Below are 24956 nucleotides of genomic sequence, written 5' to 3' on the forward strand. Positions count from 1 at the left end.
AGGCGTCGATTAGTTTTCGTTCTATCCTTCTCAGACCCCAGGTTTCGCAGTTGTGGAGCAGTATCGGTTTCATCAGGCAATTATACAGTTGTAATCGTCTTCTCAGTTTGATAGTTAGACTAGTTGTAGTTCTGCTAGGGCTGTTGAGGCTAGCGTTTTCCTACGTATCAGGTCTTCAGAATCTCCTAATAACGAGCGGAGCTACTTCGTTTTCCTCCACCTCCCTTCTGATCTATTTGCTCGTTTTGACGGTCTCTTGAATCCAAGTTGAGTCGTTTTCGTCTTCCATTATAAAGTCGGTATCGTCTGCGTAAATCGCTTCGTCTGATTACAGGATTGAGTAATCGTGGTCTAATTGTGCCGGTGGTTTCGCTTTATCTCGTTGCTCTGATGTTGGTTGGGAATGTTTCGTGGTTCTGACAAATGTCAATCTTGATCTCCAGGTTGGTTTCAGTCAAAAATTTTGTTAGTAGTCGAACTTCGTCTAGTGGAATGATCTTGTGATATGTTTTGATTAGCTGTTTTCTGTCGATCGAGTCAAATGCAGCTGAAATGTCGATTCCTGTCAAATATACTTTCATCTGGAACTTCTGAAGTTTCGCGACCAGCCACTTCAATCCCCAGACTATGTCCTTTGTCCCTCTGCCCTGTCGTCTTGAACTCTGAGAGTCGGAGATGTATTGTTCAGTGGCCGAGCGGATTCGGCTCATTAAGATCAAAAACAACAGTTTGCGGATTGTTGGAAGCAGTATAACTGGTCGGAGGTTCTTGACGGATCCCTTTTTTTCCCCGGAATTCTGTAGGGGAACCAGGATTCCGTGTCCAAGCTTCAGGTCGGCGTGCTGCTGGAATGCACCGTTCAGTATGCTGGTCACGCCTGTTACTAGGATATCTGGTCCATATTTGAGCGGTTCTTCACTGATCCCATCAAACACAGCAGCTTTTCCGTTCTTCATTTTCTTCAGCGCAGATATTACTTCACTTTCGGGCATAGTCCGGTAGTTCTTGTGACGTGTCGCTTTCAAGTTCGTCGATATCGCTCTTGAAGAAAAGTTGTTAGAAAAAATCTTTGATGCTGTCGTATCCCTCCTCCGGTGATTTTATAGTGTGATTGTTGCCATCCTTCATCTTTGGGTTTTGCCGCTTCCCTCGAAACAAAATTTTCACAGATTTAAACATCTTCGCATTGTCATGTGTGATTTCAACTTCAGTCAATAGCAAGTCGAGGCTGTCCTGTTTCGCTTTCTTCACTTGGGCATGAATTTCGGTGAGGATCTGACTTCGTTTGCTTCTGAGCCTTCTAATCTTGTCCTCCTCCGTAGCCTCCTTGATTTTCAGTCTTAGATCTCTTTGCTTCTGCGACAAGAAATGGATCTCTGGGTTTTTATCTTTTCTCGTTACGTTCTATTCCAAGGTTCATGTTGCGGCTGCAAGAACGTCCTTGCGCAAAGGTTCCCAGGCCGTTTTCTTATTCCTCCCTCCAGTTCGGATTGGTATTGTTCTCTCGTGTTCTTCTTTGGCACCAAGCGATTGATAATATGTGGTGGCTGATTTCGCTCGATTTTTGGCTTGTACAACTTAAATTTTCGTATATTGAATCTTGCTACTACCAGACGGTGATTAGAGTCTGTTATCGTTCCGCTGTAGCTTCTCGCATTCGTCAAATTTGGTTTCTCAACCATGAAGTAGGCTATGTAGTCAATCTGATTGAACAATGTTATTAGTTTCCCATTAATTCTGATTCTCGATTCCCACGTCGTGATTTGGCTAGCGCAATGTTGAAAGCCGGTGTTTGCGATGAAGAGTTGGGTCGTCTCGCAGAATTCTAGAAGAGTTGTGGCGCTGTTGTTTTTCCGTCCCCTGGAAAACCGTCCGATGCATGTGTATCCGGTCGGGCGTCCTACTTTGGCGTTGAAGTTTCCAGCAATGTACAGCAAATTGTGTTTCTTGTTCTCACCAACCAATTTGTTCAGTTTATGGTAAACTTCGTCCAACTCATCTAGGTTGTGCTTTAATCTGCCTGTTTGGGGGCATAAATATTAATCACGACTAGGAGATGTTTCGGTTTCGGAGTTGTTAGTTTCAGTTTCGTATCGGTGACGCGTTCGCACCTGTAGCGTTCACGTTTTCGCAGTTTCATCGTCATTTCCTCGGTTTTCTCGATTTCGCATTCTTCTTCTAATCGAACTTGGAGAACAGGTATCCGGTCGGATACTTTCCAATAGCTGTCAACTAAAAGTGAAATTTTGGGAAGAAACTCCTAGATTTTCAAACTAAGTAAAACGAGAACAGAAAAAGCAAAAGGAGGGTTCACATTTAGAACTTGTAGAATAAAAAACAGATTGAATGAATTTGTGGATTTCACTGGATTGGTGGGTTTAATAAACAGTATTTTGAAGATGTGGAGTTATGTGAACTTTTCAGAAGCTAATATCTGCGTTTGGTTAAGTTCATGTTGATTTCAGTGGCTGCAGAAACTCGCGTAGGAATTATAAAAAAATTTTCTGGGAGCAATCCCAGCAGCAGTTGCTAAAAAATCTATTCATCAGCAACAACAATAATACTATCAATTAATTGCTTAAAGTTTGTATTTTTAAAATGTTGCTATATTTGACAATTTTTTACATTATAAACATATTTTGACTCACACTTGTACATTTCAAAATACTTTCAACTAGCAAATAGTGTTTTTTTCTTTGACAAAAATGAAAAACATTAGCATGTTCTCTAGAAAGTTTTATCTACTGGAAAATATAGTATTTTTTTTTCTTGAATATTCCTTCTTTTTAGCTGGATTGATTGTTACACGCGCAATTCTTAAAACGTTTTTGCTTCAATTGTTTGAAGGGAAAACTGCGATGCTCAAACAATCGAAATTCAGTGCTCAATTATGCAACAATTTGTACTTCATCACACTGTTTTCAGAAATGACAATGGCGAGTCTATTCTCTTTCACTAGTCCCGCCGTCAAACGTCTTCTCGGATGGAAACAAGGCGATGAAGAAGAGAAGTGGGCTAAAAAAGCTGTTGACGCGTTGGTCAAAAAATTGAAACATCTTGCTACGTCTTCGCTTTTTACACGGATTTTTTGAAGGCGTTTGTTAAAATGGATTATAGAAAACTTCTCAAAAACTTAGTAAAACTAGCGTGGGCTGATGTTTAACTGAAATTTTGCATGACTATCTTAGCGGGGGGATCTGACTTCGTTTGCTTCTGAGCCTTCTAATCTTGTCCTCCTCCGTAGCCTCCTTGATTTTCAGTCGTAGATCTCTTTGCTTCTGCGACAAGAAATGGATCTCTGGGTTTTTATCTTTTCTCGTTACGTTCTATTCCAAGGTTCAAGTTGCGGCTGGAAGAACGTCCTTGTGCAAAGGTTCCCAGGCCGTGTTGGGTTCTGATTTTCTTATTCCTCCCTCCAGTTCGGATTGGTATTGTTCTCTCGTGTTCTTCTTGGGCACTAAGCGATTGATAATATGTGGTGGCTGATTTCGCTCGGTTTTTGGCTTGTACAAATTGTATATTCGTATATCGAATCTTGCTACTACAGACGGTGATTAGATTCTGTTATCGTTCCGCTATAGCTTCTCGCATTCGACAGATTCAGTTTCTCAACCATGAAGTAGGCTATGTAGTCAATCTGATTGAACAATGTTATTAGTTTTCCATTAATTCTGCTTCTCGATTCCCACGTCGTGATGTGGCCAGGGCCCATCAAAATACTATTGCTATTGCAATATTTTGCAATATGTGTATTGCAATTTTCTATTTTGAACAATTATCATAAGCAATATATTGATGTTTATACTGCAATTTGTTGCAATATTTTGCAATACTTAAATTGATTAATAAAGCAGCGTTTAGGTTAAATGCACGTAATTTTGCCGCCATTTATAGCTTGCACGGCATAATTGCGTGGCGACTGTTTGTCTGGTTAGCTCGAATGCAATTGGCTAACGTTGCAAATTGCACATATTACACGTGTCTAAGTACATATTCGAGTACATATTTTATGGTTCACATCAAAATGACAGCTAAAGTTAACTACAGATCAAATAAGGAAATTGCTCTTACATTTTATTCTCTTCTACCTTGTGAGAACGACAGATATGAATGTAAATGTGGGAGTAAAAGAACTCGCAAAGACAAATCGGGGTGGCAAAATTTGATTGATCACATTGAGCATTCACATCAAGAAGAATACAAACTGCTAAAAGAAACCCCTTTAGATGGAAACCCAAACCAGCAGAATATTACCAATTTCTATCGAACAATATCAGTTCATTCCGAGAAAACCAAGAAGATTCATGGATGGGTTGATTGGGTTTCAACACATCTGAAGCCATTCAGTTTCGTTGAAGAGGTTTGTACCCGAAATTATTCGAATTTACCAGAAATTTCAGTTACTCTCCCAAAAAGTACATGGAATGCATTGCAAAATGAGTAGAAGAAAAAGTCGCTTCCAGACTTCAGAGAAATTTGCATTAATTATGAACGGCTGGTCTGCGGGAACAACACATTTTATTGGGTTATTTGCTAGTTACAGCAATGGGCTAGCGGATCCTGGAAGCACATTACTAGCTTTTTCCCCCTTTATTGATGAATCAAATTTCGGGGCAGATCAACATGTTAATTTCATTAACTGGGTAGTGACAAAAGTTTATAGAAAAGAGATGGTTTGCATCACTTGCATAACTTCAGACAACTGCTCGACTAACAAAAAAGTTGCAGAGTTACTTGGAGTTCCAATGTTAGGTTGTGCTTCTCACAAACTAAACCTGGCGGTTGGTGAGTTTTGTTCGGAGTTTTCGGACATTATTGATCGAATTCACGACATGATGGTCAGACTGCGCCAGCTGAAAATGGCGGGAACATTACGTGCGTTAACGAACCTTTCTCCGGTACTGCGGGCACCTACACGATGGTCCAGTGTATACAAAATGCTTTCTCGTTATGTGGAAATTAAGCATTTTATCAGTCAAGTTTTTGGCAATGAGAATTTGCACGATATGCTATAGCTATTGCCCCAATTCAAGAAAAAAATGCAATTTCTCTTCTAACCAAATTGAAGATATTCAACTCATATTGCATTGAATTACAAGCTAATTCGACTACTATAGCTGATGTTCGCTACTTATTCGATCTTATTCTTGAAAAGTTTCCGGAAACAGTTCGTAATTGAGGTCAAAAAGAAGACAAGTATTTCGAAAACGCCATTATCAAAATTCAGAATGGTAAAGCCGGTGAATTGACGTATAATGAATTGGAGGCCGCAAAAGCACTTCAATTATTGGTCGCCCCGTTCGATACTTCCAGTACGGAAGATGATGATTTTGCAAAAAAATACTCTCAAAAAAACGAAAATTTCAGTTGTCGACCAGTTGCAGATTCATGAGAACGGAATTTAATACACCGACTTCAAATATTCCCGAAAGATTTTTCAGCAAAGCTGGTTATGCTTATAATGGTTATCGGAAAAGTATGCTAATCTGGAAATGCAACTTTTTCTTCACTACAATCATAAATTTTGGGACATTAATACCGTGAAAGAATGTGTTGACAAAAATAATTTTTAATAGTTGTTTGCAATTCATTGTTTCTTGCATTTTTCTTCTCGGAAGTATTGCAATATATTGCAATATTATATTGCAAATGTGAAAAAAAAATAATATTTTATTGCCAAAAAATTCGGAAAGCAATAATATTGCAATAGTTTTTTGATATGCCCTGGATGTGGCTAGCACAATGTTGAAAGCCGGTGTTCGCGATGAAGAGTTGGTTCGTCTCGCAGAATTCTAGAAGAGTTGTGGCGCTGTTGTTTTTCCGTCCCCTGGAAAACCGTCCGATGCATGTGTATCCGGTCGGGCGTCCTACTTTGGCGTTGAAGTTTCCAGCAATGTACAGCAAATTGTGTTTCTTGTTCTCACCAACCAATTTGTTCAGTTTATGGTAAACTTCGTCCAACTCATCTAGGTTGTGCTTTAATCTGCCTGTGTGGGGGCATAAATATTAATCACGACTAGATGTTTCAGTTTCGGAGTTGTTAGTTTCAGTTTCGTATCGGTGACGCGTTTGCACCTGTAGCGTTCACGTTTTCGCAGTTTCATCGTCATTTCCCCGGTTTTATCGATTTCGCATTCTTCTTCTAATCGAACTTGGAGAACAGATATCCGGTCGGATACTTTCCAATAGCTGTCAACTAAACGTGAAATTTTGGGAAGAAACTCCTAGATTTTCAAACTAAGTAAAACGAGAACAGAAAAAACAAAAGGAGGGTTCACATTTAGAACTTGTAGAATAAAAAACAGATTGAATGAATTTGTGGATTTCACTGGATTGGTGGGTTTAATAAACAGTATTTTGAAGATGTGGAGTTATGTGAACTGTTCAGAAGCTAATATCTGCGTTTGGTTAAGTTTATGTTGATTTCAGTGGCTGCAGAAACTCGCGTAGGAAATTATAAAAAAAACTTTCTGGGAGCAATCCCAGCAGCAGTTGCTAAAAAATCTATTCATCAGCAACAACAATAATACTATCAATTAATTGCTTAAAGTTTGTATTTTAAAATGTTGCTATATTTGACAATTTTTTACATTATAAATATAATTTGACTCACACTTGTACATTTCAAAATACTTTCAACTGGCAAATAGTGTTTTTTTTCTTTGACAAAAATGAAAAACATTAGCATGTTCTCTAGAACGTTTTATCTACTGGAAATTATAGTGTTTTTTTTCTTGAATATTCCTTGTTTTTAGCTGGATTGATTGTTAAACGCACAATTCTTAAAACGTTTCTGCTTCAATTGTTTGAAGGGAAAACTGCGATGCTCAAACAATCGAAATTCAGTGCTCAATTATGCAACCATTTGTACTTCAACACACTGTTTTCAGAAATGACAATGGCGAGTCTATTCTCTTTCACTAGTCCCGCCGTCAAACGTCTTCTCGGATGGAAACAAGGCGATGAAGAAGAGAAGTGGGCTGAAAAAGCTGTTGACGCGTTGGTCAAGAAATTGAAAAAGCAGAAAGGTAAATTTCTACTTATCCACAAAAATTGTTATCCGAATGTAATCAGTGAACAGTGATGGATCAGTAATAACTCATAGTATTCAGTTCTAATGGAGATAGCTAAGATCAGAGTTTTGATTCTTCCATTAAACTTTAATAAGGGCGGCCATTCAGTTTTGAGCTCTGAGTTGATTGATCATTGAATTCAAACCTCATCTATCGCAGAAATTTTTCAAAGCAGATTGTAGAGCTGTGATATAATGTAGTATGTGTTCAATTCATAGAAAAACTTACTGGGAAATCATGCTACTGAGTGAGTTAACCCAAAATTATCCAAGCTCTCAAATTTTCAAGTTGGTTTTTTCAATTTTAGGAGCATTTGAAGATTTGGAACGAGCACTAAGTAGACCCGGTGAGCCGAGCAATTGTGTCACGATCCCCCGTTCACTTGATGGTCGTCTGCAAGTGTCCCATCGAAAGGGATTACCACATGTGATTTATTGCCGTGTTTGGAGATGGCCAGACTTACAATCCCATCATGAGCTGAAAGCGCTAGACATCTGCAAGTTCCCATTTAACAGTAAACAGAATGATGTCTGCATCAACCCTTATCACTACAAGAGGGTCGAAACACCAGGTGACATTTTAGTTTTGAGTAAAAACTAACTTGGATCAGAAAGACATTTTATTTGCATCTAAAAACGTTTTAGTCCTTCCTCCAGTTTTGGTCCCTCGATACAGCGAGTTTCCGCCCACCCACAAATTCCTACCGGGCGGTGTGCCCTTTGGTCAGCCAGGCCCACCTGGTGTGCCACCAACAGGAGGAATGGATCAGTCAGCTGCAATGCCTTTCAACATGTCCCCTTTCCCTTCAGCAAGCAACCCTTCGAGTCCCAGTCAAACAGCAACTGCAACTACCGCCGGACCAACAAGTCCGTATGATTTATCCGGTATGGTTTTTTCTTTCACAAATGAAATGTGTACTTGTTTACAGGTGGTCAGTCAATGAGCTGATTGGTCTTAGAGCTGAATGGGTCCAAGAGCAGAAAAAGAGTCATTATTACCAAAGAAACTAATATTTTATGCATAATTAAAAAAAAATCTATAAAAAACGAAATTATACAATTCTTGCATAATTTTATTTTCTTGGTTTTATTGACGTCTCTGACGATTGTTTTCTCAATTAGCTCGTACAAATCAATAAAAGTTAAAATTTGTCTGTTTTTCTGCTCGTGGACCCATTCTGCTCTTAGAACATTCTGCTTGCTGCTCCGCCTCCTTGTTTACAAGAACGTTTGGAATCAAATGCGGGGCAACGGTTATTTGATCGCGAGAGCGCCGATGCCAAATGTTTGAAAAGATAGCCCATAACGCAAAATTCAAATTGTTGCCTTTTTTGGTCGAGTTTGTGATTAAATTCAAATTCGGACCCGTAAATCCGCTAAAGGTTTAAAATACATTGAGTCGATTTTTTTGCTATTTAGATACGCCACAGTCTGCGTACATGTCGGGAAACGAAGAGCACAAAACGAGCATAGAACAGATGTTGGAGGGAGGTCAAGGAGGCGTGATCAACCACCACCCGATGCACTCGGCAGCAGCTGCGGCAGCCGCAAACAGAGCCGGAGTCGGAAATATGCCCGTAGAAGTTACACCCGTGAACTACCAAGAGCCTCCCTGGTGGTGCTCGATTGCCTATTATGAATTGAATTACAGAGTGGGAGAACCGTTTCATGCCTCGAGGCCGAGCATCGTGATTGATGGGTTTACTGAGCCTTCGAACCCCGAACGATTTTGTCTCGGTTTGCTCTCGAATGTGAACAGAAATTCAACGATAGAAAACACTAGAAGACACATCGGAAAAGGCTAGTTCAACTAAAATTTGCAGTTAAATTGGTTTTTCAATTGAGAAAACTGTGATTATCAATGTTAAATTTGAAGCATGTTCGAGCTATCGGTCATCATCGGCAGTTAAACAACAAAAGAATCGACCTTGTAATAAAGCACCATTTTTCGATGAAATAAAAGAAAAACCTAATCGAATCACAAACAAAGAAATTTTGTCTGTGGAAAATGTCAATTTGTCCACACTTTTCAGTAAAGCAATTTTTAAATTGTTGGTCCCAACAAAGCAGCGGCCATGATTTTATTCCAACACTGTTTCAGGAGTCCATCTGTATTATGTGGGAGGCGAAGTGTTCGCCGAGTGTTTAAGCGACAGTAGCATTTTCGTGCAGAGCAGAAACTGCAATCACCACCATAACTTCCACCCTTCCACCGTCTGCAAAATACCGCCGGGATGCAGGTATGTCAGTGAGCGGGCTTAACTGGCAATACTTTTTATGGCCCAAAGATGTGATTGGGTTTATTCAAATGAACTCCACATACCAGAGATGTCCCTAGGTGAAAATTCAGCTAGATCTCAATATTGCAACGTTTCCATAATTCGGAGTTTTCCATATAATTCTATATTATTTTTTTTATTTTAGCTAAGACCTCAAAACAAGTTCTTTTTAGTTTGAAAATCTTCAACAATCAAGAGTTCGCCCAACTGCTGTCAAATTCAGTGAATCACGGTTTTGAGGCAGTCTACGAACTCACTAAAATGTGCACTATCCGAATGAGTTTCGTCAAGGGGTGGGGAGCTGAGTACCACCGACAAGACGTCACCAGCACCCCCTGCTGGATCGAAATCCACCTTCATGGCCCCCTCCAATGGCTGGACAAAGTCCTAACCCAGATGGGATCGCCCAGAAACCCTATTTCATCCGTCTCCTGAAACACAGACTCTTTGAATATTTCTCTCTTTTTTTTGCACGGGAAGTTGACTCTTTCTGCATTCATTTTTCTTCTCATGATGCCATTTTTACTTCACTCTGAGTAGCTTTACATTTTAAGGAGACAATTTTGTATCGTAAAATAGAGTCGTACTACTTCTTTTTCTTATTACTGATCGAGAATGGGTCGACACTCTTGTCATTTACTGGGCTTTTATGATAATGGTTAGGTTCCATCTCCTCAGTGCTCCCTTCCTTTGTCAACATACTTATTGACTGCCTTCGTCCATTTGGGACAAATATTCTATCTTCTGATTCTGTAACTTATGAAGTTCAATTTATTGTAATTACATCTTGCTGGGCTAACATTATTTTTAATTACAGTGAAAGGTTTCAATGACTCAACGAGTTAAAGTGTTTTGAGCAAATGCAATTCTTCTGGTCATTTTACGCAAAATCAGCAAACAATCAACTAAAGTGATTTTTATTTTAATCATTTATCTTTCATGTTCATATGAATACCTTTTGAGATTGTACCCCTTCGATTTGTATCCTGCTTCTGTTTTTGTATTTTGACAATTTGTATTGTAAAATGTACAAAAGTGCTGTTTTGATGTATTTTAGAAGGAGAGGAAAAGCAAACATTTCAAGCATTCTTAAACATCTTGAGACTGTCAACTTTCAAAAATTTTGGTTTAAATGTGAAAAAAAGCGTTTTGTGTAGATATTTGTTTTTATTTATTTTTCATTGGATGTTTTTGAAAATTACTTTAGCCTTATTGGCACCATTTATTGGAAAATTGTCAAATTAAGGAAGGAAGTAAACAATTAGAGCTCAGATCCGCCAAAGAAATATCCGTTTTTACCTCTCCCCGCTAAATTTGTTGCCTTAGGCCACTTTTATGCACACGAATGAAATCAGAGGGAGTAAGATAGAAGTGTATTAATAGTAGTAGTAATAGTTGCCTCAATTTGAAGGTGTAATTTGGGTAATTTGAACCTGGTGATTACAAACTATGATAATTCACTTTGTTCCTGTAGCCAATATTAATCATCGGGGCTTAGCACACAATCCGTGGGGAGAGCAAAAGAATGGCCCAGAAGTCGTGGCGCCTGCCTTTATTAATTTTAGTCGCCACGCCAGAGCAAACGTCGCAAAGTCCATTCAACAGTCACAGTACCTTTTATTGTCTCAAAAGAATCAAAACAACATGCAGCTGATCAACGGAAAAATCATGTACTATATCAATTTGCTATTAATACTACTCGATAAAACTTTATGTCAAAATCGATTACGTCATAAATGATTCAATTGAAAATGTCACTAATTATACAAAAAGTGTCCTTCGCACCGAGAAAAACGAAAAACACTGTAGCGCAGATGAACGCATTGGGACCTACATAATCCATAAAGAAGACTATTTTGTTCATAGAAACTAACGACAAAAGCTCAAAATTGATGCCTAAAATCAATTCTAAAAGTTTTTTTCCGGTCAGAATTAATGCAAACAAGCAAAATGTTTTTGAAGTTCATTCAACGCACTTGATAAAGCTTTATAGGATATCTTTTTAAAAAATAGAAATAAAATTTTTAAATCAGCTGTTTTTAATTGGCTTTTCGATATGAAATACTTTGCCTTTTGTTGCTACGTGAAAAGAGAATTTTGTTGTAGAAATTTCCCTTGTGCTGTGAAGTAGTAGCTTCGAACAGCATTTACTTAGTTTATCATCAGCTTGATTTGAACTAACATTAGACATATGAGATTATTTTGTGCCTTTAATATTATATCCTCATTTTTCATGTATCTAACTTGCAATAAACAGTTTAAATGCAAAAAAATGCAGTGTTTTCCCAGTGCTTTTTGTTGACTGATAAAAATGAAATATAAAATAGTATTAATGTTTTTCAAAGGAAACAAGGACATGGGAGAATAATTGTATTTTCATGCATTGCTTTATTTCAAACTTAAACAAAACTTTTGAGTCGTACATGAAAAAAATTGAAGTTGAAAAATGAAAGTTTTGTGAAATTGATTTGTATTTCTGATATATTTGTACATTACACTAGATTTATCTTTCGCAGTCTAGTGTGTTTAACTTACCTAACTTTATATTTGAAGTAGCTAGCTGTTATTAATATGTACTTAATATTATAAAGACGAATTGGACATACATGGTCGGACGTTTCTGTTCTAAATATGAAATGTTTCTGCTGATCGGAATTCATTTTTCAAATATAATTTCTTTATTTTAACTATGAGTAAGAAAGTCATGCGCTGTTTGCGATGTATTTGCAAGTATCATGGTAGTATATGAACACTACAGTCACCATGTTTTAGGATAGGACAGTGACAACACAGATGTTGCACCACTAGTGATAATAGATCTAATAGCTCTGCAGGAGAGAGATTTTACTCATTGTTCCAAACTGAAATCCATCCAGATTATTAACGAAATAATAAAATTGAAAATATTGGCGTTTTTATTTTTCTTCACTGAAAACTACTATAAAAAAAACAAGTTGAAAAATTGTTTGCTTTTGGTTCATTTATCTGCTTAATAAGACACAATATTGCGCTCTAAAATATACTATTGCAATGTTGCCGCATACGTATAACCAGAAACCTTATTGGGAGACGGCAGCCAACCAACACCGCATGCTGCGATTTTTCATGGTAAGGTGCTCCAAATATTCTAGAGGGTAGTTTTTATCAGGAATAACCGGCGATACAGCAAATACTGATCCCGATTTATTTCTTAAATGCCGAGAAACGCTGAGTTTTTTATGTAGCGAAATACACTAATTCTGGTCTTGTTTTTGTAAAACAAACTCATTTTTAAATAAAACAAGACTGCTCGTATCAGGGCGAAGCCCTGAATGTTCCGACTGCCTTTTAAGGTTTATGGAGCAGTAATAACATAAACAACATAAAAAAATTAAATGAAATAAAATAAAATGCAAAAAAAATTTTTTCTAAAATTTGAAAATTTTTCTTAGAAAATCATCCCCCCACACGCCATATAAAGTACAAAAGGATAGATTTCGTTCCTTGTAACAAATCAATTATGGCAAATAAGCTTCCTTCAACCAATTTGGAACGATTTCTAAGACGGATTAAATCTCCGCTTACGCGTTAATAGCTCGAATTATATCGCGCGTTAATTGTCCCAAATTGGTCAAAATGGCCGAAATAGCAACCTTTAAACCCTCATAGCTTTACGAAAAATGATCACAGGTGAAATATCTTTTCGAATTTAAGCTCAGGTCAGCAATACCTTTTGAATGATATAAAAAAATTCCGTCAAAAATGGCTAGTTAAAAAGTCGAAATTTGTCTGAAGAAAAAAAAACCCACCCCGAGCACAAATATTCCGTTACTTTCGTATCGAAAGTCGGAACAATAACAATTTTAATTGTTAACCGATGAAAGTTTGTCTTTATGGACGACATCATTAAAACGATGGTAAAAACAGAAAAATGTTGAAGGAGATGTCGGTCGATTCAATCGGAGGTTGTCTTCACAGTGCGCAAAACTGTAACAATGTTTCAAAACTTTACTTTTAGCCCTCTCTTATTATAAGCCATTAAAATCTCGGTCTTTACTTTTGCATGCTTAATTAGCAGGTATTTACCTATGCATCGCACATAAATTCAACTTATCCTGAAATTTACATCTTGAGTTTTCTGTTTGCTTTAGGTTGAATAATATTGATTTTTCTTCGAAGTAGTTCTTTCTATGAACCCTATAACCAAACTAACAGTGTTCAATAATGTTGAAAGATTCGTGAAAAGTGGGGTACCAACGTTAGAACGCTGAATTTATTGGAGATGCATTGGTAAACTCCTGCTATTCAAATATGCAAAGAATAGCGACCGAGATAGTTTATATACTAAGTGATGGCTGAAGTAAAGTTTTGAAACATTTTTTTGAGTTACTGTATGTGTCGAAAAATCAGATAAACAACGCTATGAGTGTCAATGCTCGGACTCAAAACTGTTTTTTGGTAAAGTTAAAATTCTAGCTAGAAAAAATTCGATAGTGAGTTTTCAAAAAAAGTGTTCAAGCTTTGATTGAAAACGAAAAGGACGAAAATTGTTCCGTTCTTTTTTCTTGCTTTTGAAGCTGATTTTTTATACGCTCGACATAAGTAAATCTCAGATTACGTTTTCTTAAATTTACGCTCAAATAAAAAAAAGTAAAAGTGTTTAGTTTCCAATTGAAAAAATACAAGCATGTTAGGTTAACTTCATAATAAAATGTTCATCATGAATGATTTGTGAGTTTAGATCCAGCGTGCGGTGATGTAACTTGTTATAAAAAAGCAACGTTAAACATAACTTTTTCCATCCATTATGTTACCGTTTTCCCAATTATTAACAGGTATGGTACTCTATTTGGTGAAAATAGTTGTTAATTTTAATTTAACAGATAAGTTTGCTTTCTTGTCGTTTGTTTGATTCATTGAAATTTTACTGCATAACTGACCAAATTTTTATTTTATTTATTTATCATTACACAAGCAAAGCTTGTGTAAGAGTCTGAACTATCTTTTTTTTTTCAACCTAAGTCGCAAATGTTGTTGCGACGCAAATTTTGTTGCGACAAAATGTGTTCATTTGATCCATCGCCAGCTATTAAGTACAGCCAATGCTAAGGATATTAACACAGACTATTAAATTACAAATAGCAATTTAGCTTCAAGCTATCATGGATCTGTAGCGTAGAGGTAGGAAAGGAGACCCGCAGCAAAAAAGAGGGTTCGAACCTGGGCAGGGTCGGTTGTTTTTGAAGAACTTTTTTGTATACTTGTCAAAATGCTTCCGCTCTGAAAATTCAGGCATGTTATTTGGCAAATTTCTTCTGGTATTTTTTCTTCTGGAACTTTTTTCAAATTGGCTGGTATTGCTTATACGTCATAATTGGCTTGCATCACCTAGTTATTACTTATACTCATATTTGGCGTGCGTCACTTGAGAAATTTGGTAGACTCAAAGTTGTACTCATTCAGTTTTTCCCGGTAGCATTATTGGTCAAAACAGTGTATGCGAACTGCAACTTCGCCGTCTGTGTAATTTTTTGAATGATGAAAAACAAGATACCTTAGAAACCGATATAATTTCATTTCAAAAAATATTGATAATTTTTGCTAGCCTCAAAAGTACTATACCAACTTAACATACTAACTAATTTGAGGGCGATTTTTTTATGAATTAATAGTTTTTTTTTGTACACAAACGAAGCGTTTTGTAACACTACAACGCATTTTTTACCAACATAAATCTCAACCTGAGGGGGGCTTTGGTATTTTAAGAGCTTGTGCTTTGTGTTTCGATTAGTAATTTACGACAGTTGATGCATTTGTATGTTGGTGCAAATATTCATAAAAATGTGCATGAAAAAAAGCTATTTACTACATCATGCAATAGTACAAAAAAATAACTAATTTATTTCGTTAAATTTTTGAAATGAGTAATTTATGTGAAATTGAGTTTTTTAGTTTCCAATAGTTGATATGAAAGGTTTGACTGGTTGTCTTTAGCTCATGTTTGGAGGCATTTTTGCTGCATAGTAGCGGCAATTTAATGGAATCTAGATCTGAATTGTTGATGGCTACTGTTAGTATCCACAGCAAATAAATTCTTGAGATTCCAAAGTTAAGGGGCAGAACTAGGTATTCAAGCCTACGGAAACTTTTTTTTATTAACTTAGTTTTACCTTTTCTGCTTCTTTTTAGAGCTGATTACTGTCGATTTCTCTTTTGTTTTGCGAGGCACAGCTTCGCTACTGTGTTAAAAGGTTGTAATTTTAAAACTGATTGAAAAAAAACTGAAAGGCAGTTATGCTAGTAGTAATTCAACTGTCCTGGTCTTTTCTCTCAAATATAAATAGAGAAGAAAACAAGAAAAATTTCGTCGATTTTTTTTCTTTCAATTGTTATAACTTGGCAATTTCGGCCCCATTTTCTGTCGGACAGTTTGTGATGCTGCGATTGTGTTCTTTTGTAAGTATCGCGAAGCTCCGCTCGCCTCTGTCAAAATTTTTTTGTCCCGATACCTGAGAAATTTTCTAGACTCAAAGTTGTACTCAATCAGTTTTTCCCGGTAGCATTATCGGTCAAAGTTTTGATTGTGTATGCGAACTTCAATTTCGCTTCTGTGTAATTTTTTGAATAATGAAAGCAAGATACCATAGAAACCGATATATTTTCTTTTCAAAAAATATTCATAATTTTTGCTAGCCTCAAAAGTACTATACCAAGTTAACATATTAATTATTTTGAGGGCAATTTTTTTTTATGAATTAATAGTGTTTTTGTACACAAACGAAGCGTTTTGTAGCACTACAACGCATTTTTATCAACTTAAATCTCAACCTGAGGAAGGCTTTGGTAGTTTAAGAGCTTGTGCTTTGTTTTTCGATTAGTAATAAGTTACGACAGTTGATGCATTTGTATGTTGGTGCAAATTTTCATGTAAATGTGCATGAAAAAAGCTATTTACTTCATGCAATAGTACAAAAAATTAACTAATTTATTTCGTTAATTTTTTGAAATGAGTAATTTATGTGAAATTGAGTTTTTTAGTTTCCAATAGTTGATAAGAATTGTTTGACTGGTTGTCTTTAGCTCATGTTTGGAGGCATTTTTGCTGCATAGTAGCGGCAATTGGTTGGAATCTAGATCTGAATTGTTGATGGCTACTGTTAGTACCCACAGCAAATAAATTCTTGAGATTCCAAAGTTTAGGGGCATAACTAGGTATTCAAGCCTACGGAAATTTTTTTTTATTAGCTTAGTTTTACCTTTTCTGCTTCTTTTTAGAGCTGATTTTTGTCGATTTCTCTTTTGTTTTGCAAGGCACAGCTTCGCTACTGTGTTAAAAGGTTGTAATTTTAAAACTGATTGAAAAAAAACTAAAAGGCAGTTATGCTAGAAGTAATTCAACTGTCCTGGTCCTTTCTCTCAAATATAAATAGAGAAGAAAACAAGAAAAATTTTATTGATTTTTTTTCTTTCAATTGTTATAACTTGGCAATTTTGGCCCCATTTTCTGTCGGACAGTTTGTGATGCTGCGGTTGTGTTCTTTTGTAAGTATCGCGAAGCTCCGCTCGCCTCTGTCAAAATTTTTTTGTCCCGATACCTGAGAAATTTTGTAGACTCAAAGTTGTACTCAATCAGTTTTTCCCGGTAGCATTATCGGTCAAAGTTTTGCTTGTGTATGCGAACTTCAACTTCGCTTCTGTGTAATTTTTTGAATAATGAAAGCAAGATACCATAGAAACCGATATAAATTCTTTTCAAAAAATATTCATAATTTTTGCTAGCCTCAAAAGTACTATACCAAGTTAACATATTAATTATTTTGAGGGCGATTTTTTTTATGAATTAATAGTGTTTTTGTACACAAACGAAGCGTTTTGTAGCACTACAACGCATTTTTTATCAACATAAATCTCAACCTGAGGGGGGTTTTGGTAGTTTAAGAGCTTGTGCTTTGTTTTTCGATTAGTAATAAGTTACGACAGTTGATGCATTTGTATGTTGGTGCAAATTTTCATGTAAATGTGCATGAAAAAAAGCTATTTACTTGATCATGCAATAGTACAAAAAAAATAACTAATTTAGTTCGTTAAATTTTTGAAATGAGTAATTTATGTGAAATTGAGTTTTTTAGTTTCCAATAATTGATTTGAAATGTTTGACTGGTTGTCTTTAGCTCATGTTTGGAGGCATTTTTGCTGCATAGTAGCGGCAATTTGTTGGAATCTAGATCTGAATTGTTGATGACTACTGTTAGTACCCACAGCAAATCAATTGTTGAGATTCCAAAGTTAAGGGACAGAAGTAGGTATTCAAGCCTACAGAATTTTTTTTTTTATTAGCTTAGTTTTACCTTTTCTGTTTCTTTTTAGAGCTGGTTTTTTGTCGATTTCTCTTTTGTTTTGCGAGGCACAGCTTCGCTTTTATGTTAAAATTTTGTAAGTTTAAAACTGGTTGAAAAAAACTAAAAGGCAATTATGCCAGAATTAATTCAACTGTCCTGGTCTTTTCTCCCAAATATAAATAGAGAAGAAAACATGAAAAATTTTATAGATTTTTTCTTCCAATTGTTATAACTTGGCGGTTTTGGCCCCATTTTCTGTCGGATAGTTTGCGATGCTGCGGTTGTGTTCTTTTCTAAGTATCGCTAAGCTCCGCTCGCCTCTGTGTCAAAATTTTTTTGTCCCGATACTTTGTAATCATATTTGAACGACATCTAGATTAGTTTTTTTTTCTGAAAACCAGATAGTTTTGGTTTTTTATGAACTTCAATTTTGTATATCCACAGACAAATACACGTATTGCAGTCACATGTGTAAAAATAAATTGCAACATTTGCTTTTCAATCGATAGAAAACTATCTTTGTGTCTTGCTTTTTTCTTACTCTGTAACTACTTGAAATTGGTAAAATTAAGATAAAATGGTTTAAAATATTCGAAGTGATTTAACCGACTTAATAATAGCAAATGAGTGTTCTCAAGCTGTTGTTGGGTCATTCAATTGAGGAAAAATGGTCGGAATACTAGCAAACCAGAACACTCGTCGAGCGAGCTGCAATTCAACGACCAAACAACGACTTGAAAACACGAATTTGACAATTTTAGCTCGGTATTTAGTGGCGAAGAATTAAGCAACTGCCTATATAGACAAAGTTCAATGTTTCGAATCCGGCCAGGACCTGTTTTTTTGCATGCGTCATGTTTGTCGGTCTTCTGTTTGCCTGTTTGTTTGTCGGCTTGGTTGCCGCAGTACCAAGTCTACATAAATTTGGGCATTTTTACTCAAATTAAAAAACATTGAGTTCCAAGAACTTTTTCCCATGTTTTTATTGCTAGGTTGGTGCTGTGGTCACATCCATACTTGAGACGACAAATCTCGGAAGTTCGATTACAGTCGGGGCCTAGTTTTGTGGAAATTGAAAACTTTCGAATATTTTAAACTTTTGTGTCAGCTATTTTTTGTCGGTTTAGGTCCCGAAGACAGATTTAGTTTCTTTTTAGCGTTTTGAAAAGTCTTTTTTTTCTCTCTATTGTTGATTTTTATTTTCAGTTGCCAATAACTACAGTGAATAATATTTCATAATCATAATCCTAGCGAAAGCAAGTGTCTTGTAATCGAGAATTAGACTTTTTCGCGTGAACAATTTTTCTTACAATTTTTCAACTTGTCTATTATTGAATGCCAACAACTTCTAGGTTCCTTCGCACTTGGCCTCTGCATCCTAATGTCCGGGGCTCGAATTCCGGCCGGCTTTGTTTTTTAAGTGTGTATGCAATTGATTTTTTTTCCGGTAAAAATTGATTTGTAGTACTTTCGTTTATCTGCTCAGGTTTCGTCGGTTGATATGAGCCATCGCAATTTTTTTGTGCTATGAGCAAGTATCATGCTATCATGTTCAAGGTAGTTTCCGAATCGTACTGAAAGTTTGCTAACGTTTTTTATATAATCATTTGTTTTTCGTTCTATCTGGTGTCTGCTCAATACCTGCTGACTTTGTTTCCGCTTCGTAAACGTTATTTTAATGCTGAATAAAATTCAAATTGTTTGCTCGGCATATTTGCCAAAAACTCCTAATAGGTATAATAAAGTTTTATGAAAATTTATGGGATTTGATTTTTCATTTTATTTTTTTTGATGCCGGGGTTCAATGGAGATAAAGGGTAGCGTGGAGCTTCACTGCTGTACTGGCTACTCACAATTTCCTACACAAAATGTTTTTGCCCTCGCAAAAAAAAAACTTTTTTTTTTTAATTTTTGACCATTTTCAAAATTTTTCGATTTTTTTGACAACTATCCCAAATCTGAGATCTTGGGTTCAATTGAGATAACGGGTAGCGTTGGGTTTAACTATTGTAGTGGCTTCTCACAATTTTTTTACACAAAAATTTATTACTGTCGCAAAAATTAAACTTTTGATTTCAACCGTTTTTTAAATTTTTTGACAACAACTCTGCCATATATGAGATTTTGGATTAATCCAAAAAACAGGCTCTAAGAATTTTCGATTGGCGACTATGTTCAAACTTTTTCCAGCGAAAAGTTATGGTCCTCGGAAAAATCAATTTTTTACCGTTATTTGAAACTTTTAGATTGTTCTGGAGAAATACCCTCCCCTATCTGAATTTTTGGGCTCAATCAAAAATTTAGGTTGCCTGGAACTTTTTTGCATAGAAATATAGGTTGCCTGAAACTTTTTGCATTGTTCAGTTCGTTCCTGATTTTCGATTATTTCGATTATTTTAAACCTTCGTATCAGCTAATTTTTGTCGGTTTAGGTCCCGAAGACAGATTCGGTTTCATAGAGCCTGTTTTTTGGATTGAACCCAAAATCTCATTCATGGCAGAGTTGTTGTCAAAAAATCGAAAATTTTTCAAAAACGGTTGAAAATAAAAAGTTTGATTTTTGCAAGAGCGATAACTTTTTGTGTAAAAAAATTGTGAGAAACCACTAGAACTGTTAAACACAACGCTACCCGTTGTCTCAATTGAACTCAAAATCTCAGATTTGGGAGTTGTTGTCAAAAAAATCGAAAAAATTTTGAAAACGGTCAAAAATCAAACATTTGGTTTTTGCGAGGGCAAAAACACTTCGTGTAAAAAATTGTGAGTAGCCAGCACAGCAGGGAAGCTTTACGCTACCCCTTTATCTCCATTGAACCCAAAATCTCACATCTGGGAATTTAGTTTTTGAGAAAAGTCAAAAAGATTCACAAAACGATCACAAAATTAAAATTTTGAATATTCCGATTTAAAAAACTTTATGTGAAGAAACTTTTTTGGTGTAGACACTTGTTTATGGGAGCTTTCTAACAACCGCTAATTTCATTGAAACCCAAATCTCATGCTTGAGAAATTAGTTTCTAAAAGAAAAAAGAAAAAAAAATTAAATATTCCTGACAAAGCTTTTTTTGAAGGCTGTAAACAGATGAGTAAAGTCAAATGAGTCTATGCAGATACATAAAAGAATAAGCAGCATTTTCCATGATACACTTTTTTTAACGATTTTTTTTCTAAAAAAAAGAAAATAAATATCTCAAGCGCATCAAAATTTAGCTGACACGAAAGTTTAAAACAATCAAAAGTTTTCAATTTTTGTTAAGACGGAACGAAGTAAACACGCCGAAAAAACAAACGAACGGAAGGAACGAATGAACCATTTTTCTAAAAGAAAAAGAAAAAAACAAAAGTATGTGTCAAATATTCCTGACAAAGCTTTTTTCGAAGGCTGTAAACAGATGAGTAAAGTCAAACGAGTCTATGCAGATACATAAAAGAATAAGCGGCATTTTCATTGATACCCCTCTTTTTAACACATTTTTGTCATAAAATTAAAATAAATATTTAAAGCGCATCAAAAATTAGCTGACACGAAAGTTTAAAATATTCGAAATTTTTCAATTGTTTTTTTTTTGAAAAAACGAACTAAACAAGCTGTCTTATACCGAGCAGATCTTATTGAAAATTTAAACTTAACGATTGTTTGCTCTTATTTCATACCCTACGTACTGAAAAAATATACGATCTATTTGTTAACTTTGTTTTGTTTTTGATTTTTTTTTTTACAATTGATGGAGTTTCGCAGTTTCCGCGGTCCCGCAGGGCTTGAGCGGAAACAGCCACAGAAAAATAAAAAAGAAAAAGTGACTTCTTTTTCGACTTACGATTTAAAAAAGTAGCTTTCAATTGTTCACAATCCTCAAATGCTCAGATAGTTAAAGTGAGAACACCTACAACAATAGGTCTGGTGATCGAACCCCGCACTGAGCGATTGCAATTTGTTGTCATATTTGAACAAAAAAATGACTTTTGCTTAAAGATAAGCTTTAGTCGTTCCATTTTTGAGAGCAATAGAGTCTGAACAGGCTCATTGATACCCTTTTTTGCCAAAATTTTGTGAAAAATGAAAATAAACTTTTAAAGCGCGTCAAAAAAATGAAAAATCAAATCCCATAAATTTTCATATTACCTTTAATATGCCCAATAGAAATTTTTGGCAAATATGCCGAGCAAAAGATTTGAATTTTTTTTAGCAGCAAAATAACGTTTACAAAGCGGAAACAAAACCAACTTTTATTGGGCAGACGCCAGATAGAACGAAAAAAAATGATTTCATAAAAATAGTCAAAATTTTAATTTTGTTACCGTTTTGTGAACCTTTTTGACTTTTCTCAAAAATTAACTCCCCAAATGTGAAATTTTGGGTTCAATGGAGATAACGGATAGCGTGGAGTTTCCCTGCTGTACTGGCTACTCACAATTTTTTACACAAACGTCTTTGCCCTCGCAAAAATCAAATTTTTGATTTTTGACCGTTTTTAAATTTTTTCGAGTTTTTTGACAACTCTCCCAATTCTGAGACTTTGGGTTCAATTGAGATAACCGGTAGCGTTGGGTTTAACTATTATAGTGGCTTTTCACCATTTTTTTGCACAAAAACTTATTGCTCTTGCAAAATTTATTTGGTAATATCAATTGATTTTCACCCGTTTTTAAAATTTTCGATTTTTTGACAACAACTCTGCCATATATGAGATTATAGATTCAACCCAAAAAACAGAGTCTATGAATTTTTTTCGATTGACGACTATGCTCAAATTTTTCAAGCGTAAGAGTCAACTTTTTTTCACTGTTATTTGAAACGTTTAGATTGTTCTGGAGAAATACCCTCCCGCATCTGAATTTTTGTGCTCAATCAGAAATACAGGTTACCTGAAACTTTTTTGCATGGAAGGATACTCCAAAAAAATCCACAAAAAACTGTGCTTCGTTAATAGTTTTTGGGACGTTTCTCGATGGCTATCCTTTCAAATCTGATATCATAGATTTAATCGAAACAACAGGTTGTTGAAAGCTTAGCTTTATAATCAGCTCCGCCCAATTTTTTTGTAGAAAAGTTATGGTTTTAGAAAAAGAGTTCAAATTTCGACCGTTTTTGAAAACTTTTGACTTTACTCGAGAACTATCGTGCCAATTCTCAGTTTAAGTGATCAATCGAGAAACCCGGTTTTTGGACACTTCTCTACTTCATCTGAGATGAAAAAATCAATTTAAAGAACCGGTTGCGAGAGTTTTTATTGCAGAAGCGACGGTTCTTTTGTTTTTTGTGAAAAAAATGTTATGTCCTTGGGAAAAGTCCAATACCTCAAAAATTTTCACTCTTCTCATTTAGCTTAGTAGAGAAACAACACAGGTTTAGGGCAGTTTTCAATTTTAGAAAATGCGCTGCATCAGTTCTGCATCAGTATGACAAATTCAAAAAAAATACACCTACCGTGTACATCCAATCCAGCTTTAGCTGGTGCCCCTGATTGTCTTTTATCGAGACTACTGAAATATTGGTTCACCTAGTTATTCAACATTTTCATTTTTTCGACTTCTTATGTTTTTTTATTATTTGTGATGTATTGCAAGAGATATGAAGCTCTGCTTCGTCTCTATGGTGATCATAGTTCAGGCTTGAATCGCTAATAGTTACAGTGAACAGGACGAAAACGTAAAAAAAAAACGTTATTTTTTATTGGTTGAAAGCATAAGTTACGACTATTGGGTCTTGTGACTGTAGCTGAAGTGCTCAAAAATGCGCAGTTTCTTAATTCAGTTTAATTTGAGTGCTTACATAATACCATAATTAAAGTTAATTTCAATTCGATGCTGAAAATATTAAAACTAATATTATAATTTTCTTATACCATTTGAAAGATTGATGTTCTAAGCCTCAAAATATTTGAAAATTGTTTAAGCTATTTTTTTCGCAAAGTTTTGCAGTTTGAAAAATACCATTTTTGGCACTATTAAAGCTTGCTCTACCTGTTTTCTTTTAATGCGTGTAGCGTAGACGGCGCGCTAATTCAGCTGAAAAGTTATTCCAAGTGATCTCAGCCAAGATTGTTGGTCTTATTGATGCGTTAAACAAACTATTTCGTACTTTACAGAGTGTGCATTTTTGTGCAGGGGGGGGGGGGGGGGGAGGGGGTGGTTGTCTTTGAAAGGTTTTTTTCAGAATCAGATGTAATTTCTTGCATTTTTACATCTTTTTTGCCGTTTTATTATCACTTTTGTTTGCAAGTAAGAAATAAAGAAACAATTTATTTCTCATTGTTAATGGTAAATATGAATATAACGAGAATTTAAACATGAAGCACCAGAAACAGTGAGGGGACAGTTAACGAACCCAATTGGGTTATAGAGCTTTGCCCGTTTATAAAGCTGCGTCCGGTTAAAACTGCACGGAGGCGATATATGAAATCATTGAGGAAATTGACCCAAATATCGTAGCGTGAATAAAGGAAAAAAGATTAGTGCAACAGAAAAGGCAGCTTTTTGGGAATAGATCCGAATTTTGTGCAAAAAAAGTGTAATTATAGGGTTTTTCCAATTTTTGCGCTCAAATTTATCTTTTTTGAGTTACAGGTGTTCAGCGGAATATGCAGTATTTGCCTCGTTATGACATTACGCCAACAACATCAACTCAAAAGTGAATTCGCCAAGCTTGAAGGCAGTTTTGAAAAACGAGGTGAACTCGTGGGTCAACTTCAGGATAGTTTGCAACAAAACGTGAAGACCTGTGAACTAAAATCTCAAGAGCTCCAGGGAAAGTTATCCGAGATCGGAATGGAAAGAGACCAGGTTTCTGAGAACTCGCAACAAAAAGAGAACCGCTACCTAGAAAGAATTTCCATTCTCGAAAAGCAACTCGATTACAGCGACCTGAAATTTGTCAACTGTTCCAAGAAAGTTAACGACTACAGTGATAAATGCAACGTCCGAATCCAAGAACAATACAACAAATTTGCCGACTCACAGCACAAATTAGAAAACTGTGAAGGTGATTCAGCTATCTGCAAAACAGAAATCGAGCAATGTCAGCTGAAATACAAAGAGGCCTTGAAAATTATCAAAGGGCTAAGAGGTGGCTCAAATATCGTGGACCAGGCGGACAATTTAGCAGGTGGTCAACTGCATGAAGATGGCAGCTATAACAACCTAATACCTCAAAACGAGAACCCAGTCGAGCATGAAAAACTTGTTCAAAACATGGGAAATGAGCTGAATAACAATAATGCATTGATGTTGGTGCAGGGTAACTAAGACTATGAGTTTTCCTTTTTGAGTTAAGCTGTCGTTTTCTTG

General features: G+C 35.8%; 3 protein-coding genes across 4 annotated transcripts; 2 read left to right on the forward strand and 1 right to left on the reverse strand.

Moving 5' to 3' along the window:
• Window positions 1–1056: 1056 nt before the first annotated feature.
• LOC134839722 (craniofacial development protein 2-like) lies at window positions 1057–2146 on the reverse strand. Its single transcript, XM_063855344.1, has 3 exons — window positions 2112–2146; window positions 1611–2016; window positions 1057–1356 (listed from the first exon to the last, which is right to left on the reverse strand). The coding sequence occupies exons 1-3, from the start codon at window positions 2144–2146 to the stop codon at window positions 1057–1059; spliced, it is 741 nt and encodes a 246-aa protein (XP_063711414.1).
• Window positions 2147–6892: 4746 nt separating this feature from the next.
• LOC134838989 (mothers against decapentaplegic homolog 5-like) lies at window positions 6893–11695 on the forward strand. 2 transcript variants are annotated; one of them, XM_063854366.1, is made up of 6 exons: window positions 6893–7028; window positions 7381–7644; window positions 7718–7939; window positions 8492–8872; window positions 9174–9312; window positions 9525–11695. In XM_063854366.1, exons 1-6 carry the CDS (start codon window positions 6893–6895, stop codon window positions 9784–9786), a joined length of 1404 nt encoding a protein of 467 aa, XP_063710436.1. In that variant the 3' UTR covers window positions 9787–11695. The 2 variants fall into 2 exon arrangements, with proteins under 2 accessions (XP_063710436.1, XP_063710435.1); XM_063854365.1 differs by having other exon boundaries at window positions 7718–7957; window positions 9525–11694.
• A 5-nt stretch (window positions 11696–11700) lies between these two features.
• LOC134838990 (uncharacterized) lies at window positions 11701–24956 on the forward strand. The gene is made up of 2 exons (XM_063854367.1): window positions 11701–12459; window positions 24237–24956. Exons 1-2 carry the CDS (start codon window positions 12382–12384, stop codon window positions 24912–24914), a joined length of 756 nt encoding a protein of 251 aa, XP_063710437.1. The 5' UTR covers window positions 11701–12381; the 3' UTR covers window positions 24915–24956.

The sequence above is a fragment of the Symsagittifera roscoffensis genome, chromosome 2 (genome assembly GCF_963678635.1).
Source record: "Symsagittifera roscoffensis chromosome 2, txSymRosc1.1, whole genome shotgun sequence".
NCBI classification, from domain to species: Eukaryota; Metazoa; Xenacoelomorpha; order Acoela; family Convolutidae; genus Symsagittifera; species Symsagittifera roscoffensis.